The sequence below is a fragment of the Mytilus edulis genome, chromosome 13 (assembly GCF_963676685.1).
Source record: "Mytilus edulis chromosome 13, xbMytEdul2.2, whole genome shotgun sequence".
Classification (NCBI taxonomy): domain Eukaryota; kingdom Metazoa; phylum Mollusca; class Bivalvia; order Mytilida; family Mytilidae; genus Mytilus; species Mytilus edulis.
In genome coordinates, this window is record NC_092356.1 from 45,026,092 (window position 1) to 45,050,393 (window position 24,302).

General features: G+C 31.9%; 2 protein-coding genes across 4 annotated transcripts in view; both read left to right on the top strand.

The window, feature by feature from the left end:
• LOC139502215 (RING finger protein 207-like) overlaps positions 1-1,956 on the top strand; it is a 37,244-nt gene extending 35,288 nt beyond the window's left edge. The window contains exon 16 of the mRNA XM_071291645.1: positions 82-1,956. Coding sequence (XP_071147746.1) covers positions 82-1,681 — 1,600 coding nt within the window. The 3' untranslated portion in view covers positions 1,682-1,956. The remainder of the gene's footprint in view (positions 1-81) is intronic.
• Positions 1,957-5,853: 3,897 nt separating this feature from the next.
• On the top strand, positions 5,854-23,988 carry LOC139502216 (phospholipid scramblase 1-like). Of its 3 annotated transcripts, none has more exons than XM_071291649.1 (10): positions 5,854-6,147; positions 9,195-9,243; positions 16,945-17,064; positions 17,417-17,500; positions 18,555-18,631; positions 19,024-19,154; positions 21,095-21,215; positions 21,902-22,007; positions 22,478-22,533; positions 23,150-23,988. In XM_071291649.1, exons 2-10 carry the CDS (start codon positions 9,216-9,218, stop codon positions 23,189-23,191), a joined length of 765 nt encoding a protein of 254 aa, XP_071147750.1. In that variant the 5' UTR covers positions 5,854-6,147; positions 9,195-9,215; the 3' UTR covers positions 23,192-23,988. The 3 variants fall into 3 exon arrangements, with proteins under 3 accessions (XP_071147750.1, XP_071147748.1, XP_071147747.1); XM_071291646.1 differs by lacking the exon at positions 5,854-6,147 and adding an exon at positions 11,430-11,471 and having other exon boundaries at positions 9,188-9,243; XM_071291647.1 differs by lacking the exon at positions 5,854-6,147 and having other exon boundaries at positions 9,124-9,243.
• The last annotated feature ends 314 nt before the right edge of the window (positions 23,989-24,302 follow it).

Here is a 24,302-nt window from a genome sequence, read left to right on the forward strand (position 1 = left end):
GACTATAATACATTGAAAACTAACATTTATTTACTATTGCTTTATATAGATTATAAAGTAACATTTATTTACTATTTTTAGGGTTGATGCTATTAGAACTGCACAGGAAGAGAGGGAAACACTGGCAGCAAACCGACAGAATCCCTTGGATGAAGAATTGATCAAAACAAAAGGAAAGTTGAAAGCCCCTTCTGCCAGGAAGGAGGTCGGTAGGAGAGATTCTACAAAAAGGAATTCTAGAGAGATTAAGGAAAATGTTTTAGATTCTCCCAAATCAGACACAATGAATGAAGAAAAGGAAACAAGTCAAGATAAACAAAATGGGCTTGAGAAAGATTCGGCAAAAAATCAAAAAGACATAAATACAATAGAAAAAACAGATACTACCCAAAATGTGATGGTTAATGGTATAACAGAAGATAGTATAGTGTTCGATCAAAGTATTGAGGAAAACGATAATGTTCAAAATAAAAATAGTGAAATTGAGGCTGAAAGGCTTCCAAAATTAAAGCAGAAGGAGAAAGATGAGGTAATGCTGAAATCACCAACATTAAAACAAAATCAGAAAGAAGGCTGTCTTCAAAAATCTCCTACTTCTTCAAAGTCTGCTGAAACAAATCAAAATAAAGAGAAAAAAGGTGATGAGAAAAATAAAGAAAGTGCAGTTGAGACTAAAATATTTCCAAAATTAAAACAAAAGGAGAAAGATGAGGGAATTCTAAAATCACCAACATTAAAACAAAATCAGGAAGCAGACGGTCTTCAAAAATCTTCTCTTCCTAACTTTGATAAAAATAATCAAAATACTGAGAAAAAAGATGATGAGAAAAGTAAAAAAAGTGAAATTGAGGCTAAAAGACTTTCAAAATCAAAGCAAAAGGAGAAAGATGAGGGAATTCTAAAATCACCAACATTAAAACAAAATCAGGAAGAAGATGGTCTTCGAAAATCTCCTTCTACGCCAAAGTCTGTTGAAAAGATTAATACAAATCATGATGCAATTGGCGGCAGCATGCAAATAGAATCAAAACTAGAGGGAAAACAACAGAGAAAAACACAAAATACTTTTGATTTTAAAGATATTGACTGTGTTAAAACATTTGAAAAACTATTAAATGATGACCTCAAACTTGAAAAGGTGCTAGAACCTAGTGATTTGAATAAAACTGATGATGAAGCATTCACTTTACCTAAAGATTTTGTTGCATCAACTGTGAAAGGATTTGAAAGTCACAGTTTGCAAAATTCTCCTGAAAAGGGAGAGAACCCTGTCAGGAGAACAAGAAGGTCAAGGAGAAATAAACAGTCCCATGAAAACTCTCTTTCATTATTGGACACAAACTGTAATAATACTCAAAAAAATGATATTCAGGAAACTAAATCTGACAATAATACAATTAATGGAACTTTAGAGGATCTTTTAAACACATCAATAGGAAGTAGCATTAGTGGAGATTTAAACACATCAATAGGAAGTAGCATTAGTGGAGATTTAAACACATCCACAGGAAGTAGCATTAGTGGAGATTTATACACATCAACAGGACGTAGCATTAGTGTAGAACAAAATGGTATTGATCAAACTTTCGAATCAAATGTACTTAAAGAAGACAATGCACTTAGCAAGAAATGTAATCAAGTTAAAACAGTTGTGAGAAAGTTGTCAGAATCTGTTCAATGAGTGTGTCCTTACTGACATTTTGTGAGGAAGTTTTCAGGATCTGTTCAATGAGTGTGTCTTTACTGACGTTTTGTGAGGAAGTTTTCAGGATCTGATATGAGTGTCTCCATATTAACATTTTGAGGAGTTGTCAGAATCTGTCCAGTGAGTGTCTCCACATTTGATATTTTGTTAGAAAGTTGTCAGAATCTGTTCAATTCATTTTGTAATTGCCTTCATTACTAATATGTTATCAAAACAATTGGTGCTAATTATTAAATTATTTTATAATCTTGTTGCTTGACTGCTAATTAGCTGAAGTGACCCATAGGGGTCTTTTCGAATGTTTTGTCTAGTATTGGACAACATCACATTAACAAATAATTGAGTTAATCCTCAACTGCTTGAAAACAGTCTGACAGATGCCTGGCTTCCAAATTCATGCAAAATACCAACCTTCATGATTTTTAGGGGATTTTGTCTGTGAGATATGTGAGAGGTGTTGCAATTTTTTATTTTAATCTAAACACCTCAAAACAGGCACTCAAATGAGTGAGTTTAAGGGTATTTGAAAAAACATATTTAATCAAACAACATGAGCAATGTAGTAGAAGATTAAAAGCAACTATGATTATATAAGAGAAGCAGAGAACTATAGTTCACTGTAAGTCCTTCAACAATGAGCAAAGCCCATACCACATAGTCAGCTATAAAAGAAGTGGGTTATAAACTATTTTAAAAGTTGATCAAAGTCATTTTTAAGTCACCTTTAACAACATGGTCAAGAAATTACAGTGGCAGCACATTAGAATACTCATACAACAATACAAAACAATTTAACAAAAGACATCTAGAGTTTATCATACAGTCTAAAAAAAATAACATGAATAAATGCATACCTGCTTATAAAGAACAAGTCTTCAAACATCCAAAATAGGAATCAACTTTTTCAGAGAAAACAAATCAATTTTTTCATGAACTTATTTGACATTTTCTTCAATCTTGTCTCATCTTTTTTTGCAGTTAGATCATTGATGTTTTTTTATTTGTGGTTATCCATTTAAAATATATTGTTAGCTAAAACAATATTTCAGGTACTCCATATTTTGTGCTTTAAATAATTTGTATTTTTTAAAATTTATTAATCAATCAAATCTGTGGTTCTACATTCAAAGTGATAGATTACTGCCATTATTTGTCATTTGTGCTAATTATTGAGATTTGAAACAATTTTTGGGGGTTTTGACACCTTTCTGCTCACATCTCTACTTTTAATAAAATGCTTAGTTGTTCAAATCACTGTAATTTGTTATAGTACTTATTGCACATCTTTGTGGAAGAACTGACAAATCATATACAGATATAGAGAAGAGTAGAAAAAAATAGTTAAAATATTGGTTACTCATGAAGAAATTGTGCTATTAATACTGAAGAAAAATCAAATTTGGTGTTATATAAAGCTTTTTGCCATTATCAGAGGTAGAGAGTTTTCCAGGGGGCCCTCCCTCTCCCCCTTTGTGGAAAAAAAATACTGATTATCAAGGATATGACTGGAGTCCCAGATAGTCAGTGGGTCCCCCATTTTGAAAATTTCTTGATTCCCCACTGAGTGTATGCAACATTGAAATAATCTAAAGAGTTGTATTGACAGTGAGATGTACATATCATTATACTTCACAACCTTGAAAATGAATGGGCTGTAAACAATTATGTATACTAGTTAAGGAAATTGAAGCCACACTAAACTCGAAAACATACTAATGAATCAAAATACAATGTATAAAACACACACACACACACACACAATACTAACAAAGGCTAGAGGTTTCTGACTTGGGTTAAGCCAAATATATATTTCAAAATTCCTGTCATCTATTTTTTTCTTAAGTTGTATCAACATTGAGGTAACAAGGATGAACTGTGGATATATGATTCCTCATTGATTCGTACAAATATGGTAACTCTTGGTCTTCTCCCAAATAGCAGTAAAACCCTCGACAAAGTGAGGCGTCAGTTTGGCTATGGGGGTGTACAAGTAAGCAACCACTTGTCAGAATATGATGCTAAATATCAATCATCGTGTAGAGAGAGTGCCACGCTCTCTGCAATTAAAGAACCCTATCAATTCTTTGAGTGTTCCTTTGGTGGTAGTGTTGCCAGCAGCATTTTGTGACCTCATGTTACAGTGGCAGTCCAAATATTCCCGATCTCTATTACAGGACTTCTTCTTCTTTATAATTCAGCACTCCATCAACATACTTTTTCAACTTTTATTTGATCAGTCAGACACAATACATACGTGTAACAAGAGGAATACAATATTTACATATATACAAACAATACAAAGCAATGGTGGATATAACAAAGGAAAACACATAAAAAATACATTTTAAACAATAATTTTATGGTATCTGTTGCATGTGTACCTTGCTGCTCTGCGCTGGACCATCTCAAGTTGGTGTGTTTCTGATTTGGTATGTGGGTACTAGACGCAGCTGCTGTATTCTAGCTTTGGTCTTACTAGTGCTATGTAAGCTTTTTCTTTAAATGTTTTTGAATTAACCTTTAAATTTCTTTAGGCAGCAACCATTTGATTTTCTGGGGGGGGCTATGGTTTTTTTTGGAAAAAAAAGTTTGTTTCCAGTTTTTGGAGAAAAAAATAATTTGTTTTTGATTCTGAGAAAAAAAAATTGTTTGTTTCACCCTCAGCTGCCACTATATGTAATGCTAAAATTGAAAGAAAAAAATTGTTTTCGACTTGTCGCGAAAAAAATAGATTGTTTTTCGCCACAGGCGAAAAAAATAATTTGTCCAGAAAAAAAAACCATAGCCCCCCCCAGAAAATCAAATGGTTGCTGCCTTAGTTCAGCTTTTGTGTGGCTGCAGCTGTGATGTTGTTTACATGTTTGTTCCATTTTAGTTCAGTCTGTATAGTTATGTCCAGATATTTTGTGGCTGTTTCTTTTTGCAGTACACGTTGGTGGAGAGTATAGTCAAATTTTAATGGGTTTTTCTTGGTTGTTATCTGAAGGACTGAACACTTGTCTGGATGGAATGACATGAGCCAGTCCTTCTTCCATTTTGCTGCTGATGTGAGGTCTTCTTGCAGTTTTTGTGTGTCTTCTTTGTTTCGTATTGTTTTATAAATTATACTGTCATCTGCAAATAATCTTAGGGTACTGTGTTTGATGTATTCATTAAAGTCGTTTATATATACAACAAACAGAATCGGTCCCAAAACTGTTCCTTGGGGAACACCAGATGTTACATTAATTTTGTCTGACTGGACACCATCAATAATGACTGTTTGTGTGCGGGATGTGAGGAAATCTTCTATCCATTTTAGAGTGATGTGAGCAATGCCATAATGTTTCAGTTTGTAGACTTGCCTACAATATTGCCTGTATTGTTGTTAATTTGTTCTCGTCCTGAACATACACGATAAATTTGCCACTGGAAGTTAAGTAACTAATAATCAGTACTTCATTAATTCGTATTTTGTTTGAATAGTCACATGAAAACTGTTCAAATCATAAAAAGTCGATAAACAGCTTTTCGTCAATTTATTTCTCATCTTTTTATTTGTTGTTGTAGCCAATATGGGATGATGAGAACTTTGAGATATTCATTGTTTTAATCAGACTGACCTGAGATTACATGTATCTGAACACAAAGTTAATTTAGTTAAGGTTCATCATATCAAATGGTAAAAAATGGCTGTATAATTTACACCTCAAAAACTGCTCTGAGTACAGAATGTCTGTGGATTTGGAAAACTTTTTTTGAAACACAAAATGCATTTAAATTTTATAAATCAAGTGGTTGTCAGGCATTACAAGTTTTTAATCGCACAGGTCAGTCTCTTCTCAGAGTAGTTTTTGATGTGTAGATACGTACAGTCATATTTGTTCATGTGTTACATGATTAACCTTAATTAAAAGATCTTGTGAGGTCGGCGAGCCCCACTATATGAAAGTTTCTCCACTCATGATTTTTCAATTAATATTTTGATATGTTTGCAATCTTGGACATGATATATTAAAGCATCATATGTATAAAACATTATAGACTGACCAAGCTGCAGTCTAGAAATTAGCCTCACAATTTAGACCGATCGATCGATCGATCTTGTGACTTATTTCAAAATACCGGTCATGTGCTTTTATTTATAAGATATATATCATACTCAATTGAAATACCTTTCATTGTGATCTATTTTTAAACGTACAGAGTTTTTCAACCCTCGTATCAACTCAAGGATAATCATACAGGATCCTTATCCTTAAATAATAAAGTGCGCGTGTGTGAATGTTAACATTGCAAAAAAAATATAAAAAAGAAATTGTTTCAAATGACGTACTGATCGCTATTACGAAATTGGATGTTTATATAAGATATAAGTACCGAGACTGACCTATATATAGTATATTCTACCTGTTTATACATTTTTAACAGGTACATTCAGATCATCTGTAAACAGTCTTCAGGTAAGATGTCAACTTTCATCTTAAACTCAATGATATATGAATATTTTGAATTTTTTTTTATCTAAATAAATTTTAATGAATAAATATATTGGTCTTTTTATATCACCACTTTCATAGTGTCTGATCGCTGGTCATTTGATGCATGGTCAGTGCACAGGGGTCTGTTACAATTTGCCGGGTTTACTATCCATACGAACCCTGAAAAATATTAATAGTACAGCCGGCAAATTGTTAAAAAAAATGTCTGGGTTCGTATGGATAGTAAACCCGGCAAATTGTAACAAACCCCTGTGGTCAGTGTACATGTTAAACACATATATTATCAGTAAAGTATTTATTTTTACTTGAATGTGTATTAATTGACTGTTATTTATTTTGTTGAATACAATATTTTCCATAACATGTATAAGGTTAAAAAAATATAACTAGAAATTCTTCTCTAGTTACACTTTTCGTTGATATTCAATTACTTTTTACTGACAAAAATATATTCGTTGAATTTCTCTTGAGACAAAATCGATCATTTGATAACGAATACATATATTACACTAATCATTGTAAAGATAAAGTGATTAAAGGGTTAATAACATAGTTGATCAAGGTATGACCAGGTTGTTGGTCACCTCTGTCATGTTAATTAGTTTCTGGGGGAAACAAGCGGTAGTTGAGATAAAGTCCAAGTCGCTGGAAAGTTTACATATTTATTTCACATCCATATATTTCAAATATCAAAACATAACTGAATAACAACATAAAAACAAATATAAAATACAAATTCAAAAGACATACGGAAAATGAACCAATCAAATATCTTTTTATTAAATAATATAAATTAGCGTTTTGCCGAAAGCGGGGATTAAGGATTAAAACATGCTTCGTATAAGTTTGTCAAGAATGGCTTTCGGCAGTTATCACTTAGTGTCAATTTATCTATATTCTTTGTTACAGAACCTTTTATCATAAAGACGGATATAAATCTTTGATAATTAATCTGAATAAAAGGATTATAGTTAAGTGTAAAATACAAGTAACTTTGGAATAGCGTAAAATACAATAAACTAATAAATTATTAAAACGCAATGAGGACTCGGAATAATTGATAAAAAGCAAATATTATAAAAATATACAAAATCCTAAATATGAACTTTGAACGAACAATTGTCGGGTCATAAAGGTATTAAAACCTGTTTATATATTTAAACAAGGGCGAGTAAATTATTTTTCAATTGTGTGGCGGAAAATATTGCTAGCATTTTTAGGACGAATTAATATAAGATAATTCGTCAAGAATAGGAAACTATTAATTCTTTAGACTAGACCCACGGGCATCCCGTCAACGTTTACACTGTAGAGCACAAGATATTTTCTCTAAGAAGACATGTTATAGCCTATCAAAACTCGTTGTTTGTTATACCAAGGAGGTAATCGTAAAGAAAAAAAGGAAAATGGTTGTTCGACTTTTTTTTTTTTTTTTTATAATATACCAGATGCAAAAATTCAAAAGTTCAGATAAACTGTTTAGTATATATTTGTAACGTTTATCAAAATTTGTATCTTAATTATGTAAATATCAGTCTTTTTCCATTGCTTAATAAATCAGGTTCAGTATTTTGGTTTATCAAAACTTTCATCTTTATTATAATTTTTTATGTAAATATCAGTCTTTTCCCGTTGCTGTATAAATAAATTGGTCTTAGATTTTACATCAATGGTTATTCATAGATATAGGAAGATATGGTGTGGGTGCCAATGAGACAACTCTCCATCCAAATAACAATTTAAAAAAGGTAAAACAGTATAGGTCAATGTACGGCCTTCAACACGGAGCCTTGGTTCACACCGAACAACAAGCTATAAAGGGCCTCAAAATAACTAGTGTAAAACCATTCAAACGGGAAAACCTACGGTCTAATCTATAAATAAAAAAAACCGAGAAACGAGAAACACGTATAAATTACATAAACAAACGACAACTACTGTACATCAGATTCCTGACTTAGGACAGGTGCAAACATTTGCAGCGGGATTAAACGTTTTAATGGATCCAAACCTTCTCCCTTTTTCTGAAACAATAGCATAACATCACAACATAGAAAAACACACGATAAAATATCAATTGGCAGGCTTAACTCAATCAAAAAATGATTGAAAGGAGATGTGGGGGTAAACGTCAGTTAGACAGCAGCCCCAACGACACAAAAAGGAAATTCCTCTCGGGAACATAATTGTGTCATCATCAATAGACAAATGCCGATACCATAATGTTTATTGTTATCATTAAATCGATCCGAGACTTCAAAGTTAGAGAATAAGTTTATAAAGACTACCAAAAAAAAAAGTGCAATCTGCAACAACAACTTTCCTTATAACAAAACATTAAAATCATGCCGTTTAACAAAGCCTACCAAACTTGTCAGCTAAGAAACTCATGCAATCAACAACAACTTTCTTAGCTGACAATACATTTAAATCTAACAGAGACAGATTCCTGACCTAAGACACTGCATGCATAAAAACTCGGATTAACTAATTTATTTTAGGACTAAACAATCTTTTTTTCAACTCAGTCAGTCTATGGTCGGGTTGTTGTCTCTTTGACACATTCCCCATTTCCATTCTCAATTTTATTACAAACAAATGCATTTTAAAACGCACGTACTACCACAATTAGGAACAGTTATCAACTGTAATATATAACTTTATTAAAGTATCACCACTTGTTACAGATAAAATAAACAGCATAGTTATACACAGGTTAACAACAAGACCCACTCTATAAGAGTTATGAGAGACTATAAACCAATCTTTATAAATATAATACAGTTACAAGTCATATATATTATGAATATAAAATCCATTTTGTCTTTAATAAAATTTCATTGCAATTTTTGGCAGTAAAAACACCATATTTCATTTGTAAAAAGAAATACCAATTTCATATAATACTATATAATACCTATAATAATAACATTTCAGGGCGGATGGCAGTACAAGAAATAAACTTAATTTTATAATATTGGTAAACAATTCTCTGTTTTTATTTTCAGAACTTAATTTAAAAAACAAAGATGTCTAGCGCAGTAACCTCACAGCCTGGTAAGTAACACACATTTAAACACAAAAACAAACGAGAAGACTCAATTAAGATCCTAATTAAACGAAAAGCAGAGGGAACGTTGCCCTAACATGCGAATACATTTGTTTCTTGTCGCAACCGTTTGGACATGTATGTAAATGGAATTTAAATTCTGCTTGTATCCATGAAAGCTATATATCCATACAGACATGTGGTTAATAAAATAAAGTTCATTGTACAGCATAATTAAGTACATTCAAAGGTCAAGTTAAAACAGTGGCAAGAAAAGAATAAGCCATTATCGTATAGATGCTTTATGGTCCATGTACATGTATTATATAGACGAGTACAAAAACTGTACATTGAATAATAAGATAGATTTAATAAACCAAGATTATTATATTTTAACAATGTCAATTCCCATAAATATTTGTCGATAAACTTTACTCTGTGAATATTTAAATAGATTATGACGAGCTGAAAGATTATAATTAATATCCCATACAATAAATAAATTTAAATACTTTCAATGTTATATTAAAATCCACTTGGTACAGAAAGAGAGAGAATTTCTCTTGCATTTTTTTCTTTTTACCTTATACGATCTTATACGTTATACTGGCAAAAAACTGGCCATAGTTTATAAGCCATGGCGTTGTCAGTTTGTTTTAGATTTATGAGTTTGTCTGTCCCTTTGGTATCTTTCGTCCCTCTTTTATAAACATATTTGCAACATAATTTAGAACCTTTTATGCTTTAATCTATGGTAGTATGCCATTGGGTTCTGTCCACTAGGGCCGTATAATGACCTTTGATTTGCTTATAAACACACATTTGCGATTTAACAAATAGCCAAGTTGTCTCATTCACAATCTTACAAAATCTCCCATATTTTATGTTGTGGCTGTATATCGATTTAAGATATTTTTTTCATCAGCCTTGTGTAGATCTACAGGCTGCTCGCCTCATTTACACACAAAACTCATTATATATCTTCAAACATATTAGGGTATACATTATTTATTGCGTACTTGAGCTAAAATAAAAAGTTAGCTCAGAAATGGGTTTGGTCCAAGTATTAATAAATATTTATGTGTTTGTAGTTAACAAATATTTAACTAATACATGCACATGTTTAGAATGCCAAACTTAAACTACACCTGGATCAAAAACAATGCTGTGGTCATTTGTATAGGTGTTATACTACAAGGATCGATAACGTCGTAGAGTAAAACTATCAACGTACACTGGCCAATTATGTACATTATATACAATGGCTTTTTAGATTTCTTTTACATTATCGTGTTGCTATAATCGGAATCTGAAAATTCCTGAATGTATGTTTCCACCCAGCAATTACTAGTTCATAGTATATTGACTCTTCACAGGCCAGGTCATCGACTTTTAGTTATGTTCTGTACACGTAAAAGGTCATTCTGAACATTGGTAATAAAGGCAATTTAGTATTATTGAACAATATTTCTCAATTTGATATGATTTAAGATTTTATGAAACAAATCCTGGCGTTCTATAAACTTTAAGGAAATTCATGAAACATACACAAAGAAACAACTAAAAGATGTGCAGACCACAGTCATCAAATCTTAACACAGAAAATATAAAGACAAGACAACCAGTCTTATACTTATAAAACGGGCTTGCAATAGGGACCTCCTAAAAGTCGATTTTTGTTTTCTTTCTTCTGCTCCTTATTGACATCCGATCGATATATTACATGTACCGTCACTTTTTCAATACGGCTATAATTCATGAAAACAAAAACGGGCATATCTTTTGTTCAGTGGTTGTCGTTTGTTGATTTGGTTCATAAGTGTTTCTCGTTTTTTATATAGATTAGACCGTTGGTTTCCTGTTTGAATGGTTTTGCATTAGTCATTTTTGGGGCCCTTTTATAATTTGCTGTTCGGTGTGAGCCAAGGCTCCGTGTTGAAGGCTGTACTTTGACGTAATCTACTGGTTCATTTGTTTTTTAAATTGTGACTTCGGTGCAGAATTGTCTCACTGGCACTCATACCACAACTTCTTATATCTACATTGTACATGCATAAAATGTATAGTATAAAACGGTAAATCAAGTTATCATTTGTTTAAATAAAAGGAGTTGCGAAGTATATACATTCTCATTTTAAAAAGCAGTATCAATGAATATCTTTTTAATATATCAAACTACAAATACATTGCCTAGTCCTAGGAGGGGCCAGATTTGCTGGATATTCCTCAATTGTAGGTGAGTAAAATGGCTAAAAAAAACCCAACTCATACCAAAATAATATTTGCTTTAGATAATTGAACAATACTTGCCTTTTCCTGAATATAGGTCACTGAAATTGTAAATAATACCTCGAAGCACAGTATTGTTTATGTTATACACTTTGATAAGATTTGGATCTATAACAGAACATATCCGATACAAGACTATTGAATTTATATTCACAAAGTGATTTATTTTTATGCATTTTCCTTTTTTCCTGTTTTAACAAAAAAAACAATGGTTACCTTAATATACTAAAAAGCTTACTATTAATATAAAGCAATTCGATAAATTCGAATGGAATGTCAAGTTATGAAACTAAAAAGATACAGTTGGTACCAGTGTAATTAATCATAAAACTATAGGATAAATGTCCGATACGGAAAAGTATTAATTATAGAAACAATTAAAACAAAATGTAGCTCTATATAATTATCTTACCAATTAATATTACCTGAAACATTATTGAAGTAAATTAAGATTTTTTGGGTCGCGGATAGGTAGACGTTGAATGCACATAATCACATTACCCTCAGATATTGCTTTTCTTTCAACCACTACCCAATATAGTGGGAGATATTGTAGAGATAATTGTGCAAATCGTGATACAAGCATGTAAAGAGGTTGACTAAACGATGATTAAAAAAAATCAGCTGCTGGCCATAAAACTTTTTCATTTTTTCAAGATGGCCACCGCGCATTTTAAAAATGGCGTCATATCCAATTCATTACATTTCGTAAATCCGTTGAAAGCTTTGCTATAGGTATAATTCAAAGTCAATTTTAATAAAACGTAAATAACAGTTCCTAAAGTACGATAAAATAATACATAAATGACGAAAAAGTTACTTCCGGTAAAAAAAAATGGCGGCAATGACGTTTAAAATGGCTACGTTTCGTATATCCTATAAAAGCTGTGTGTTTAGGTTTAATACAAAGTATGGTTTGATAAAACGAAAATAACTTCCGGTTCCAAAATGGTGGTAAAAACGTTGAAAACGGCTATATTTCGTAAGTCCCTTGAAAGCTGTGTTGTAGGTATAATCCAATGCAAGTTTTGATAAAACGTAGATTACTGTTCCTTAAGTACGATGACACAATACATTCACGACGAAAAAGTAATTTCCGGTTCCAAAATGGCGACAAAAACGTTTAAAGTTTCATTATTTTTTCATTTTCTTCTAATTTAAAAGAGTTATCACTTAATTTGTTAAGTTAAAATACCTAATTTGGTTAGAAAAAAGATAGTTTGCATTCCGTAATATTATCTGTCAGTTGCTAACACAAACGCATACAAGGTAGGCATATATATGGAATCGTTTACAGTTATCAACAACGCTTGAATTTTTGCATCCGCTTTTCAAAAGATTCTGATCTGATACGAGGGTGCAATTGCAGCCAAAGAAGTTCATTTTGGTTTCCAACTGTCAGTGCTTGTTTTTCTTTCATCCAAACCCAGTGTTTATGACTTGGTACATTGTATGTGTACCTGTCGAATGCACACATCCGGTTGAGCCCACTTTGATATGCTTCTCTTTCGATGTGAGCCGGAAGAGACCATCTTGTAGGGGGAATATCATCATAAGGGCGCTGCTTCCTGACAAATGATTCAAATTGTGCCTTGTTAACAGCAAGTGTTGATATTGCCGTACATAATGCAAGCAAATGCTTTTATGATGTCCATGTCTCTGCCTTCATACAAAACTAAAGCGAGCAACAACATTCTTAACATCTGGAAATATTTCCAATGTCTGCCAAGCTGACCTATTCACTTTCCCACCAAATGCTGACACAGTGTCACATTCACAGAATGCATGGAAGGAAATAATAGCAGCTGCACAAGGACCAATCACATTTGATATGTCATATACATGAAGCCATCGAAAGTCTTTATTTCCTCAAAAACCTATCCACACTTTGTCCATACCTTATACTGCGAGATCTGCAATACTAATACTACTACATCTGTATCAGTACTACTTAAAATTACTTTTATCAACCATCTTCCGTAGGAAGCTTATCATGGACAAACATACGTGTATCTGCTTGTTCTTGGTTATAAAGGGATAGCTGGGAAGTATCCGTATTGAAATTGCAAAGAACATTTCACCTTGAGTAACATAACAACAATTATAAGTCTCTAAAGAAGCAATTCTGTCGGCAACAAACTTGATTCATTCCGTTTTGTTGCCATCTACACAAAGAAAACCACTCCAAATCCCTGGCGTTCTATTAGAACCAACAACTTTCAGTCTAGCACCAGCACCTTGCATTTTTCGCGGTCCAGCCTTTAAATGATCAAATACAGTGTCTTCTCTTCAATACTTATCGGTGCAAGATTTTATGTGAGGCAGTATGACATCCATTGCATAATCACCAAAAAGTTTTGCATGTGGTGGCTTGGAATTGACCATTGCTGACCACCAATCGGTTAATGCGTCAGAATTTGGATCAGTTGATTGCAAATCGCACAATGTTTCAAGTATACCCATTTGCTGCGATTTAATAACTTTTTAAAGTGACATCCGTAGACAAAAACAGAGAAGTAATTTTGTTTTCATGGATAAAGAAATCTTCCAAGTCAAACTGTCTACTTTGACAAGAAATAAAAAGTCTAGAAAAGAGATCGCAATAACTTTTCATGTTCTTCAACTTTGGTTTTTGACATTGCCATTTCCAGTTTCATTTTATGGCTACAATAGGAAATTGTTCTTTTTTATCTGCTTATAGAATGCAGATTTTCTTTCGTTTTGCATTTACTTAAAAAGATCTTCGAATTGTTCGGACCCAATATCTTGGAGTTTATATACATATCTCACCTGCCTCCGAGTCAATTATTTTCTTTGTACAAATCTTACGACTGTTCTAGAAGAAAGTAAAATCAGAAGATGGATTTTCAAACTCGGTCATCACTTTAGAAAGCCTTTGACACTTTAAAAAAAAATCATTTTGTGTTTTCGTTAGAGTTTTCATGATGTCGTCCATCTGTTTTAGAATGACTAAAACCACTATTTCGTTCAAAATCATCTACCAGTCTACTGATATCCATCCATCCATCGTCTCAAGGCGATCTTCGGTGGTACCAACATCGCTCTTCTCAATTGCATTATTCTGTATTTGTGCCTGATCAATTGTGATATAAGAAAAAAACCTTCTGGTCTTACGTACAGTGAAATTACCATTGTCACCTTGTTGTAAATGCTCGTGAAGGCAAGTCATATCTCGGAGATGGATCCGTAACCGCCAAACATACTTTTCATAATCTGGACCAACAAATTACGGTATCATGCTTGATATGGACTGTTTGTTATGTACGATATCTGACTCATACAATGGGCGTACCACCGAAAGAACAAAAGTTTTTAATTCACAATTATACAATTGAACAACAAATATTAAACTGTGGTCAAGATGACTGTCTTTCCTTGCACCAGTCTATCAAATAATCGAACAACACAGAGTCATTAATTGTTCAAGCAAAACACACGCAGTTATCCTATTCGCATGTCTATACCTAGGTTTATTTGAATATATCTGAAAATAATGTGACTCTAGGTGTTGCAATGTCGGCTTCAGTTAGGCACAAGTCCATCTATTTTCAGGCAATATATCCCCATGAATTTTAAAACAAGCCATTTTAATGTACTTTCCACCAAACAAAACGATAACCTTATCTTCTCCGTACAAATCTGGCCATTCATACTGAACTTACTTACCCAATACTAAAAGTGGTTGATCTGCAGCTATAATTGATGTTTGGCCAGGATTTTGAAAGTTTAACCACTTTGTTTCACCTATCCATCGTATGATTGATCAATTCAACTGAATGGGCATGTTTTCAAACAGTGGCATCATAGAAATTACAGTTATTGAATAGAAGAGTATAATTTTTAGAGGAATGAAATGACAACCAAAATATGTTTATGAAATTCAAATCCTCCTCTGTTACATGAACTATGATTTACATTTGTGTGCCCTGGTAGTAGGTGCAAATCGCTCTGTATGTCTATAAATAGATTACACATGCGCAAAATTGATAAACGCATTTTTTTCATAACCTTAAATAATTTTATCAAACCAATTCATAATAACATTAAAAATCAAAAAGCACCAAGTAAATAGTAAATAGTTCAAATGTTTATGTGTGAGTTTTGTTACATTTTCGCACATGCGCAAAACCATGAAGAGTCAAATATGTATTTCTATTAAATACGTCAAATGCAAGGAATGTCGCAACCAAACCATAAACTATTTTTCGCCAAAAGAAGGTCAAGGAACAAGTTGTGTACAAAAATAAGTATTTTTGAACTCGAAAAAACAGCCATGTTTGAAAAAGGACGTGGCCATCTTTAAAACATGATTTTGTTTCATCCAGCAGTTTTTTCTTAAAAAGTATATAATAATGATGCTTCGTGCTTATTTTTATGCTTGTATCATCATTTGCACAATTCCCTCGATTTTGCTTGCAAATATCTTCCACTAATATTCTGCGCAGCCCCCTGTTCCGTTTCAATAATACATTTGACTGTTAGTACGCATGCTTTAAAGACTATTCTGTAGTTGGCTGACACAGGCACACTATTGTTTCACAAAAGAACAAGAATCCAATGTTAATGGTTTTTTTTTACCTTTATCTTGAAGATTTATCACTTTTTTTCATACATCATCGTCTATTTCAAAGAGTTGGAGAGTTATGAGTTTAATTTTAGACTATTTATAATATCACATACATGACATATGACAATAACTTGATAAATCAGCATTTATTTCATGTAAATATTACTTTTTTACTATTTTGTTGTAATAGAATTTAAAAGTTTTTTAAAATCCAATAATTCGAAACATTTTCTAATGTTATCATATGATAATTTTACATTCATAGGGTCATAAAGCTTAAAAGGCCCAAACAGTCCGACTTAATTGGGATTTTTTATTTAAGGACCAGCTGAAGTCCGCATCCGGTGCGAGATTTTCTCGCTGTGTTGAAGACCTATTGGTTGCATTGGACTAATGTTTTAGTTTTTTAAGCTGTAGAATCTATTTTTTGCAGACAGTATTCTATTACACACAGAATGAATCATACATCAGTTTTGGTGTCATTTTCAATGATTAAAAAGGAAAGCAACATATTTACAATCGGTACATGTTATTTTAAAGTTGTTCTAACCAATTGCTGGTTTGTTTTGAATAATAATTATTAAGTCTTAATTTAAAAAATACTACTAGTAAAGTAGTATATATATCTGCATAAATGTACATACAATATTATTCAAGTTTCGGTGTCTTTAACTTTCAACATGCCCCTTATTGTCTGCAACATCTTTATAAAGATAAGTTAGCGTACATGACCTTTTTACTTTGACTTGACCTCTAATTTTATATTCTAACTTTGAATATGGTATTCATTTTAATTAGAACGAAGCTATATGGCTATATAATTTCATTTCAGGTCAAGAAAAAAGTGGGTTTAGCAGCTCTGGCGCTGCTCCTATTGGATGCCCTCCTGGACTTGAATATTTGGCTCAGATGGACGAAGTTTATCTCAATCAGAAAGTTGATTTATTAGAAAGTAAGTTTAAATATATATATATATACAGATAATTATTTGTTTCGTTTGTTTGTTTTTAAATGTAATATATATAAGCTAACATGTATATCTTAATAGAAATGTATATATGGTTTCAATCCCGTATTGATAACGATAAGAGGAAGATATGATACATCATAAAAATGTCCTCACTTTATGTTAGGAAATAAATGTGTATTTAAAATGATACGTCTTTGGTTTTAGAAGGAATATAAATTCGTATGGAGTTTGTGTGAATATAATATTTTGTTTTCAATTTAAAGGATGCATTCCCCAATAAATTTTCAATTCTCTCACTTCTAAAACAGATCAACTTTACATTATTTATTCACAGTTTTAACAAACACAGCTTTAGAAGTGCCAAACAGATACAGCGTTGAGAATGCTAGCGGACAGAGAGCTTATTTTGCACAAGAAGGTATTAAAATAATATTCTACAACTGTTACAATGATCAGTTCGGGGAAATCGACGTGTTTTATAAAGCTTCACTCTATACAAGCTGTACAGGCAACAACTTCTCTAACGTTTTGTGGCATTATACTCGCCTTGAGATCTAGAAGGTCATAAAACACAAACGGGATTCAAAGCTCGGTGGAGTAAACACCAACAAAGATTTGGAAATTGGAATTTGGCTGCTACTATTTTGCTACAGTGAGACGTATCTTTGCTAGAAAGACCTGTCAAATGCTGAACTGGCCCAAAAAAAAAAAATCCAGTCATATGTTTTCGTCTAGTAAAATCAGGTTTCATATCAATAATTATAGGCGTTGATTGACTGACATGTTTCTGTCCTCATGTTAGTATGTTGGCCTTGAGAGAGCTACTAAAGTCTTACAACACTAATCATTGCTAATTGGGCTCTAAACCCGGTTAAGTCATTATCAAAAATAGACCGGAAAATTTCCATTTGCTGCCTTTGTCTTGCAAGGGTGGCGTGTGTAACTAGAGAGACATGGCATCCTCTAAATTAGCAGATGAAAAGGTTCGTTCATATCGATAACAAACGTTCATCGACATGCTCATGCCCCTAATACGCAAGTTTATCATTGTTGCCACTTTGATTTATGTAGCTACACATGATCATATATATATAAATGTATATAAAACAACTTATACTAGTACTCAACTAAACAAAGATTTCACGTGTAGCGCTTATCAACATTTACACATGACCTAGATGAAGTGCTGTTGATATGGCTGTACATCTATAATTCATAAAAGACACAACTTTTGCTTTTAGACAATATAACCCATACATCTTACAAAAGATGATATCTCAAATATTTTACTTAAAAAAATGCAGCGTTTTGCGTCAACTTCATTCAATGTTTTTTGTGTGGTGTTTTGTTTTGTGTGAATTTGAATGTCGGCTGGTCTGTTCATAGGCCGTCAATCATTCTTTCACTGATATTTGATTTCCCGTTGCCAGTTGGTATCTTCTTTCCTATAAGATTTAAATCCTATTTTTCAGAATCTGAATGTTGTAACAGAATATGCTGTGGACCAAACCGAGGATTTCAAATGCACATTACAATGAACGACGGCAGGGTAAGGAATATACTAGTAATAGCCGACACAATGAAACTTCTATATACATTTAATCATACACTTGTCATAACCACTATAACATCGTTTTTCCCTTTTAGTGATAGAACCAAATGCCATTTAGAACAGATTTTTGAGTTGCGTTTAAGTAACACACCATTGTCACAAACTCCAAAATGATTCTTTATTTACTTACATTTAATACAGTAAGGTTTGTACGAGGAAATATTTCCAGTGCTTGTTTTTTAATTGCAAAATTAGTTCAAACTGACAGAAATTCTACATTATCCATGTTATCAATTACAGCAGAATTTTTCTAAATTTGTATCATGCACAACTTATTTTATAGATTTTATTGATTTTACATTAAGTAAAAAGTTGATGTTTCTTCACAGGAAGTTATAAAATGTGAGAGAGAATTTAAATGTTGTGCAGGGTGTTGTTGGTGTGCAAATGGGGACCATTGTGGATGGGAAATGACCGTCGAAGCTCCACCTGGTAATCTGATTGGATATATTAGACAACAGTAAGTGTATTCCTCCACTGTTTAATCAACAGAATTTTACAATGGTATTTTAATAACTATATATGGTTGTTTCCCCTTTGATAAAAGATTTTTAAAGTTAGACTAATAAAGTCCTCGCTTCGATCAGAATAAGTTGTCACTAGGTATATTATCTGCCTTGTTTAAACCCTATATTTTAGGCTGAATTCGTTCAAATATGAATTCAAGTGCTAATTGCTTTAACAAGGTTAAATAGTTAATTAAACTATAATAGTAAGTTTTCATTTGTACAATTCATTCAAATGTATCATTATGTTCTAACTTCTTTATTTTCTTTTTTTTTAATCAATTTTCCATAGACGTTCCTTAAGGGTTCATATGTTCAGTTTAAAGAGTAGGATAATCCATTAGTTCGTTTTTTGTCGATTCTGCACTTTAGAGTTCCCGATACTGTTTGTGTTCAGGATTTGTATGTTAATTTAAGTGTAGGATTAAACATGAGTTAGTTTCATTTTTGACGGTACTTCACTTACGAGTTCCCAATTTGGTATTTGATCAGGGTTAATATGGTCATTTATGACGAGAATAAGAAATGAGTTAGTTTCTGCAATGTTTATCGTGGTTGGGTCTGAGGTAAAGATAACCTCAATTTAATTTCACTACTACAGTCGGAACTCTACAGGAGCGATTTACAAGTTTGACATGTCTAATATTTAATGCAGACAAGTGCTTCGGACAAACGAAATTTTCTTGGTGGTAATTGCATTAACTTGTCAATGATCCTGAGTGTTGACTTTTAGTTCTCGATGTTATCAGCAGCTCAGTAGGAGTGTTCTCTTATATTTGTTTTCTGAATTCCCCGTTGATAAATCAATAAATAATTTAGACGAGGATTCCAACTCCCTTATGCAAAGTGTATCTAAGATATGTTTTGTATTCTTCTTCGATCCATATTGGTCATATGGAACATTATATTTTTATTTAACTTCCTTGGTGATATTTATTAACTTTCTAATTGTTTATGTCATACTTGTCATATATTCTTGGCTGTCAAACTTTGTGGTTTTGAAATAAACTGTTCGCGTTAAATCCAGAAAAGCGCACCGGACGCCAGAAATTATATATATATATATATATTGCCTGTTACTGATGCCCCTCATGGGGGTGTCCAAGTAATCAAATAATCACAATGTAATAAAATAATTACAAATGCAGTCCTTGATTATCAAATAATCAAATAATTACAAATGCAGTCCTTATTTATCAAATAATCAAATAATTACAAATGCAGTCCTTGTTTATCAAATAATCATGTAGTCCTTGATTATCAAATAATCATGCAGTCCTTGATTATCAAATAATCATGCAGTCCTTGTTTTTTCAAATAATCATGCAGTCCTTGATTATCAAATAATCATGCAGTCCTTGATTATCAAATAATCATGCAGTCCTTGTTTTTTCAAATAATCATGCAGTCCTTGATTATCAAATAATCATGCAGTCCTTGTTTATCAAATAATCATGTAGTCCTTGATTATCAAATAATCATGCAGTCCTTGATTATCAAATAATCATGCAGTCCTTGTTTTTTCAAATAATCATGCAGTCCTTGATTATCAAATAATCATGCAGTCCTTGTTTATCAAATAATCATGTAGTCCTTGATTATCAAATAATCATGCAGTCCTTGATTATCAAATAATCATGCAGTCCTTGTTTTTTCAAATAATCATGCAGTCCTTGTTTTTTCAAATAATCATGCAGTCCTTGATTATCAAATAATCAAATAATCATGATTGTTTTGTCTGGTAATCGTATAATCCCTATATAAATAGCCAAGTATTTACATCATCAAAAATCACCTGAGGATGCACATTAGTGGTAGAACAACCCCTTTATCCTTGACAAACACCCAAGAATGTTTGATTAATTAAGCTTATTGAATTGATCTTTGATTTCAGGGGTTCCAAATGGAAGATGAATCTAGCACTATACGATGCCAACCGTGTGAAGCTGTATGATATATGGAGTAAATGTTGCCCAATATTCTGTGTTTGCTGTATCGATGACATTAGTTTTTATGTAAGTGAATGTGCTATACTTGACAGTGAAATACAATAGCATTAATAATATATGACGTCTTCATTAATAGTAGCCGTAAAGTCATAATACCTTTTGAAACCTACTGACCTCTACGGATTCATAAAGGATTCATCATATGATAGCATTTAACCAATCACGATGTCACTTATATTCCTGAGGTGTGATATTAACCATACAGTACTGATCCAAATTGTATGATCAGCGTGAAATAATGACAGCACCAGCAACAAAAACATATTTAAAAAGAAACTATTAAGAATAGATAGGAAAGTGTGTAACGAAATTATAGCTTTAAACATTATATTTAAAAAGTGTTGTTATATATGACAAAGTAAGAATACTTATGTGCTCTTTCTGAAATCATTTAGGTGTTGCTCATATTTAAGGATATTATCAATAATTAGAGAACATTAATTTCTATAGTTGTTTTATGTACCTGCTTTTTTCATAGCGTTTCTATAATGATAAGCAATTCAGTTAGCATAAAAAGCGCTTTATGCGCATTTAATAAATGCAAATATTAGTTAATATAATCATTGTGTTTATATTGTAGCCCAAATTTCCAAAAATCTAAACCATAATCAAAATTATATTATCCCAGTCTATGATAAATCAGAAAGTTTAATATCAGGAATAACAAAATAATATATTGGTTATTTTTCAAGGTTCATGATGTCAAATCAGGAAACCGATTAAGTCCAAGAATTTACAAGAAATGGGCCGGATGGGTCAGAGAATGTTGTACCAGAGCTGATTTGTTAGTTTGTGAATGTAAGTTAAATTCTCTTATCATTAGATATACCTCTAAATATTTACATCATTTAAGAATTGCAGACCTAGGTTAAGGGGAAATAACTCTTAAAATCACCACTACGTTTGTATCAACCATTTTCATAAATATATTGTAAGCAATCACAAACGCATTAATGATTTGAAGAGTTATCTCCCTGAAATATATATCAAATATTGAAAGATGAATAATTCCTTTCAAATAATGTCAAATACTTTTTCTGATGCAGTTTTTTTGTAGAAACAAAATATGTGATAGAATTTTTGCGGATTGTTATACTTAATTTTGAATAAAAAATAATATGTTCTCCAATGGAAAAAAATTTTCTTAGATTAAAAGAATACAATAGAAGTGAAACGTTGCTCACTTATAATTCAATGAGACGGATTTAATAAACGGATGGCACATTTTATTGAATTTAATGAAATAATACAATATATATTTTATACAGTTCCAGGAATGGACGTTAAGGAAAAAGCTTTGTTTGTCTGTGCGTGCTTCATGATTGTAAGTTATATAACAGTGAATATAAACAATTTGTATATATATATATATATATGTTAAGTTGGTATATGACAACACTATGATGTACATGCCATTTTTGGTCAAATTTTTCGAAACACTTTAATTTGCCTTACTCTATATAGTAAATACGACTATTATCCACTTGAATGTATCACAAATGAATAACAATGATGAAGGTAAATGCTTTTAGCACTTACATGCAATTACTGCAACAAAAACGATGATAAACTCTAAATACTACAAGTTTATGTGTGTCATGGAACAGAAGTATACTACTGTTGCGTTTATTTAAATATTCCATAAAGAAAAGCTCCTATTAGGTACCCTCTGGATCAACATTTAAGTAATCTGTGCTTTACAGAGTACTTGTTACAACCTAAGTTTTAAGTATGTTTAGTACGATAATATAAATAATAAATTAACAAATTGTATTCACTGAATTTTGTAAGTACCAAATAATTTGCTACCCAAACAAATAATCAGATAGCAATAGTAAGCATCCAGTTGTAGCAAACAGAATGACAAAAAAATGACTTTTAAATAATTATTACATTATTGATGGTAAAAAGTTATATTTCTTATGTATTTTCTTTTGCAGGATGTTATGGTATTTGAACCACAGAAAAAGAATAACAACTAGACTTTTAAACCAAAGAACAATTGATTACTTGAAAAAGAAACAATTGTAATGTGTTTGACTACAATGCAATGATCAAATTCAATTTGTTGTGTGCTTTTGTGAGAAAAACTTAAAATATTCACTGAAGCATAATCAAGAGCATATTTCAGTTACACGTAGAGGACATGGAAGGCAAATTGTCACGTTCTGTAAAAATGGGAAATACAATCTTAAACGTTAAACCTTTTAAAGTGTAGGTCCAGTCATTGAAGAAATCAAAATTCCTTTCAAATTCATATTCAACATACCGCGTTTCCTCACAAAATATGTGATAGTTAATTTCCTTTACGTTCCTTGGACCATTTGTCTGTGAAGAAATGCATGGTGTTTAAAAATAAGAACAATAGTTGAATCATCTCTTGTGTTAAATAAGGGACTACTTAAATACAAGTTCATCATTCCTTGAACAGAGCAAATGATTCAATATTGTACTATTACAGAGAGATTAACATTTGTTGTTATATCTGCATTCAATTGTTGTCAATTACAAAGAAACAATTGCGTTTAAAGTTATTATAAGAAGTTTTGCAACTTATGGACAATGGTTCTAAATGGGAATTCTTATGTACGGATTATTTAAGAATCTTACTGAACGGTAAAGCTCAACATTCACATATTAATACGACCAACTAAAGATAGTGTCTAATGTCCTAGTCTACACAATTGTATGCCATATTGTATATTCTATAATTTATTATGTTATGCTAACTACATTTATTTTATATTTTCATGTGAAAAAATAAACCATTTTAATGACATTTAGTAAATTATTCAAAATATGTTAATTGAAGGCATACATATCCCTAATGCATAATAGCAATAGCTCTAGAACTAATTAGTTATTAAAGGTACCAGGATTGTCATTTGATACGCCAGAAGCGCGTTTCGTCTACATAAAACTCATCAGTGACGCTCAGATCAAAATAGTTATAAAGCCAAATAAGTATAAATTTGAAAAACATTGAGGACCCGAAATTCCAAAAAGTTGTGCCAAACACGGCTAAGGTGATCTAATCCTGGGATGAGAAAATCCTTAGTTTTTCGAAAAATTCAAAGTTTGTTTTGTAAACAA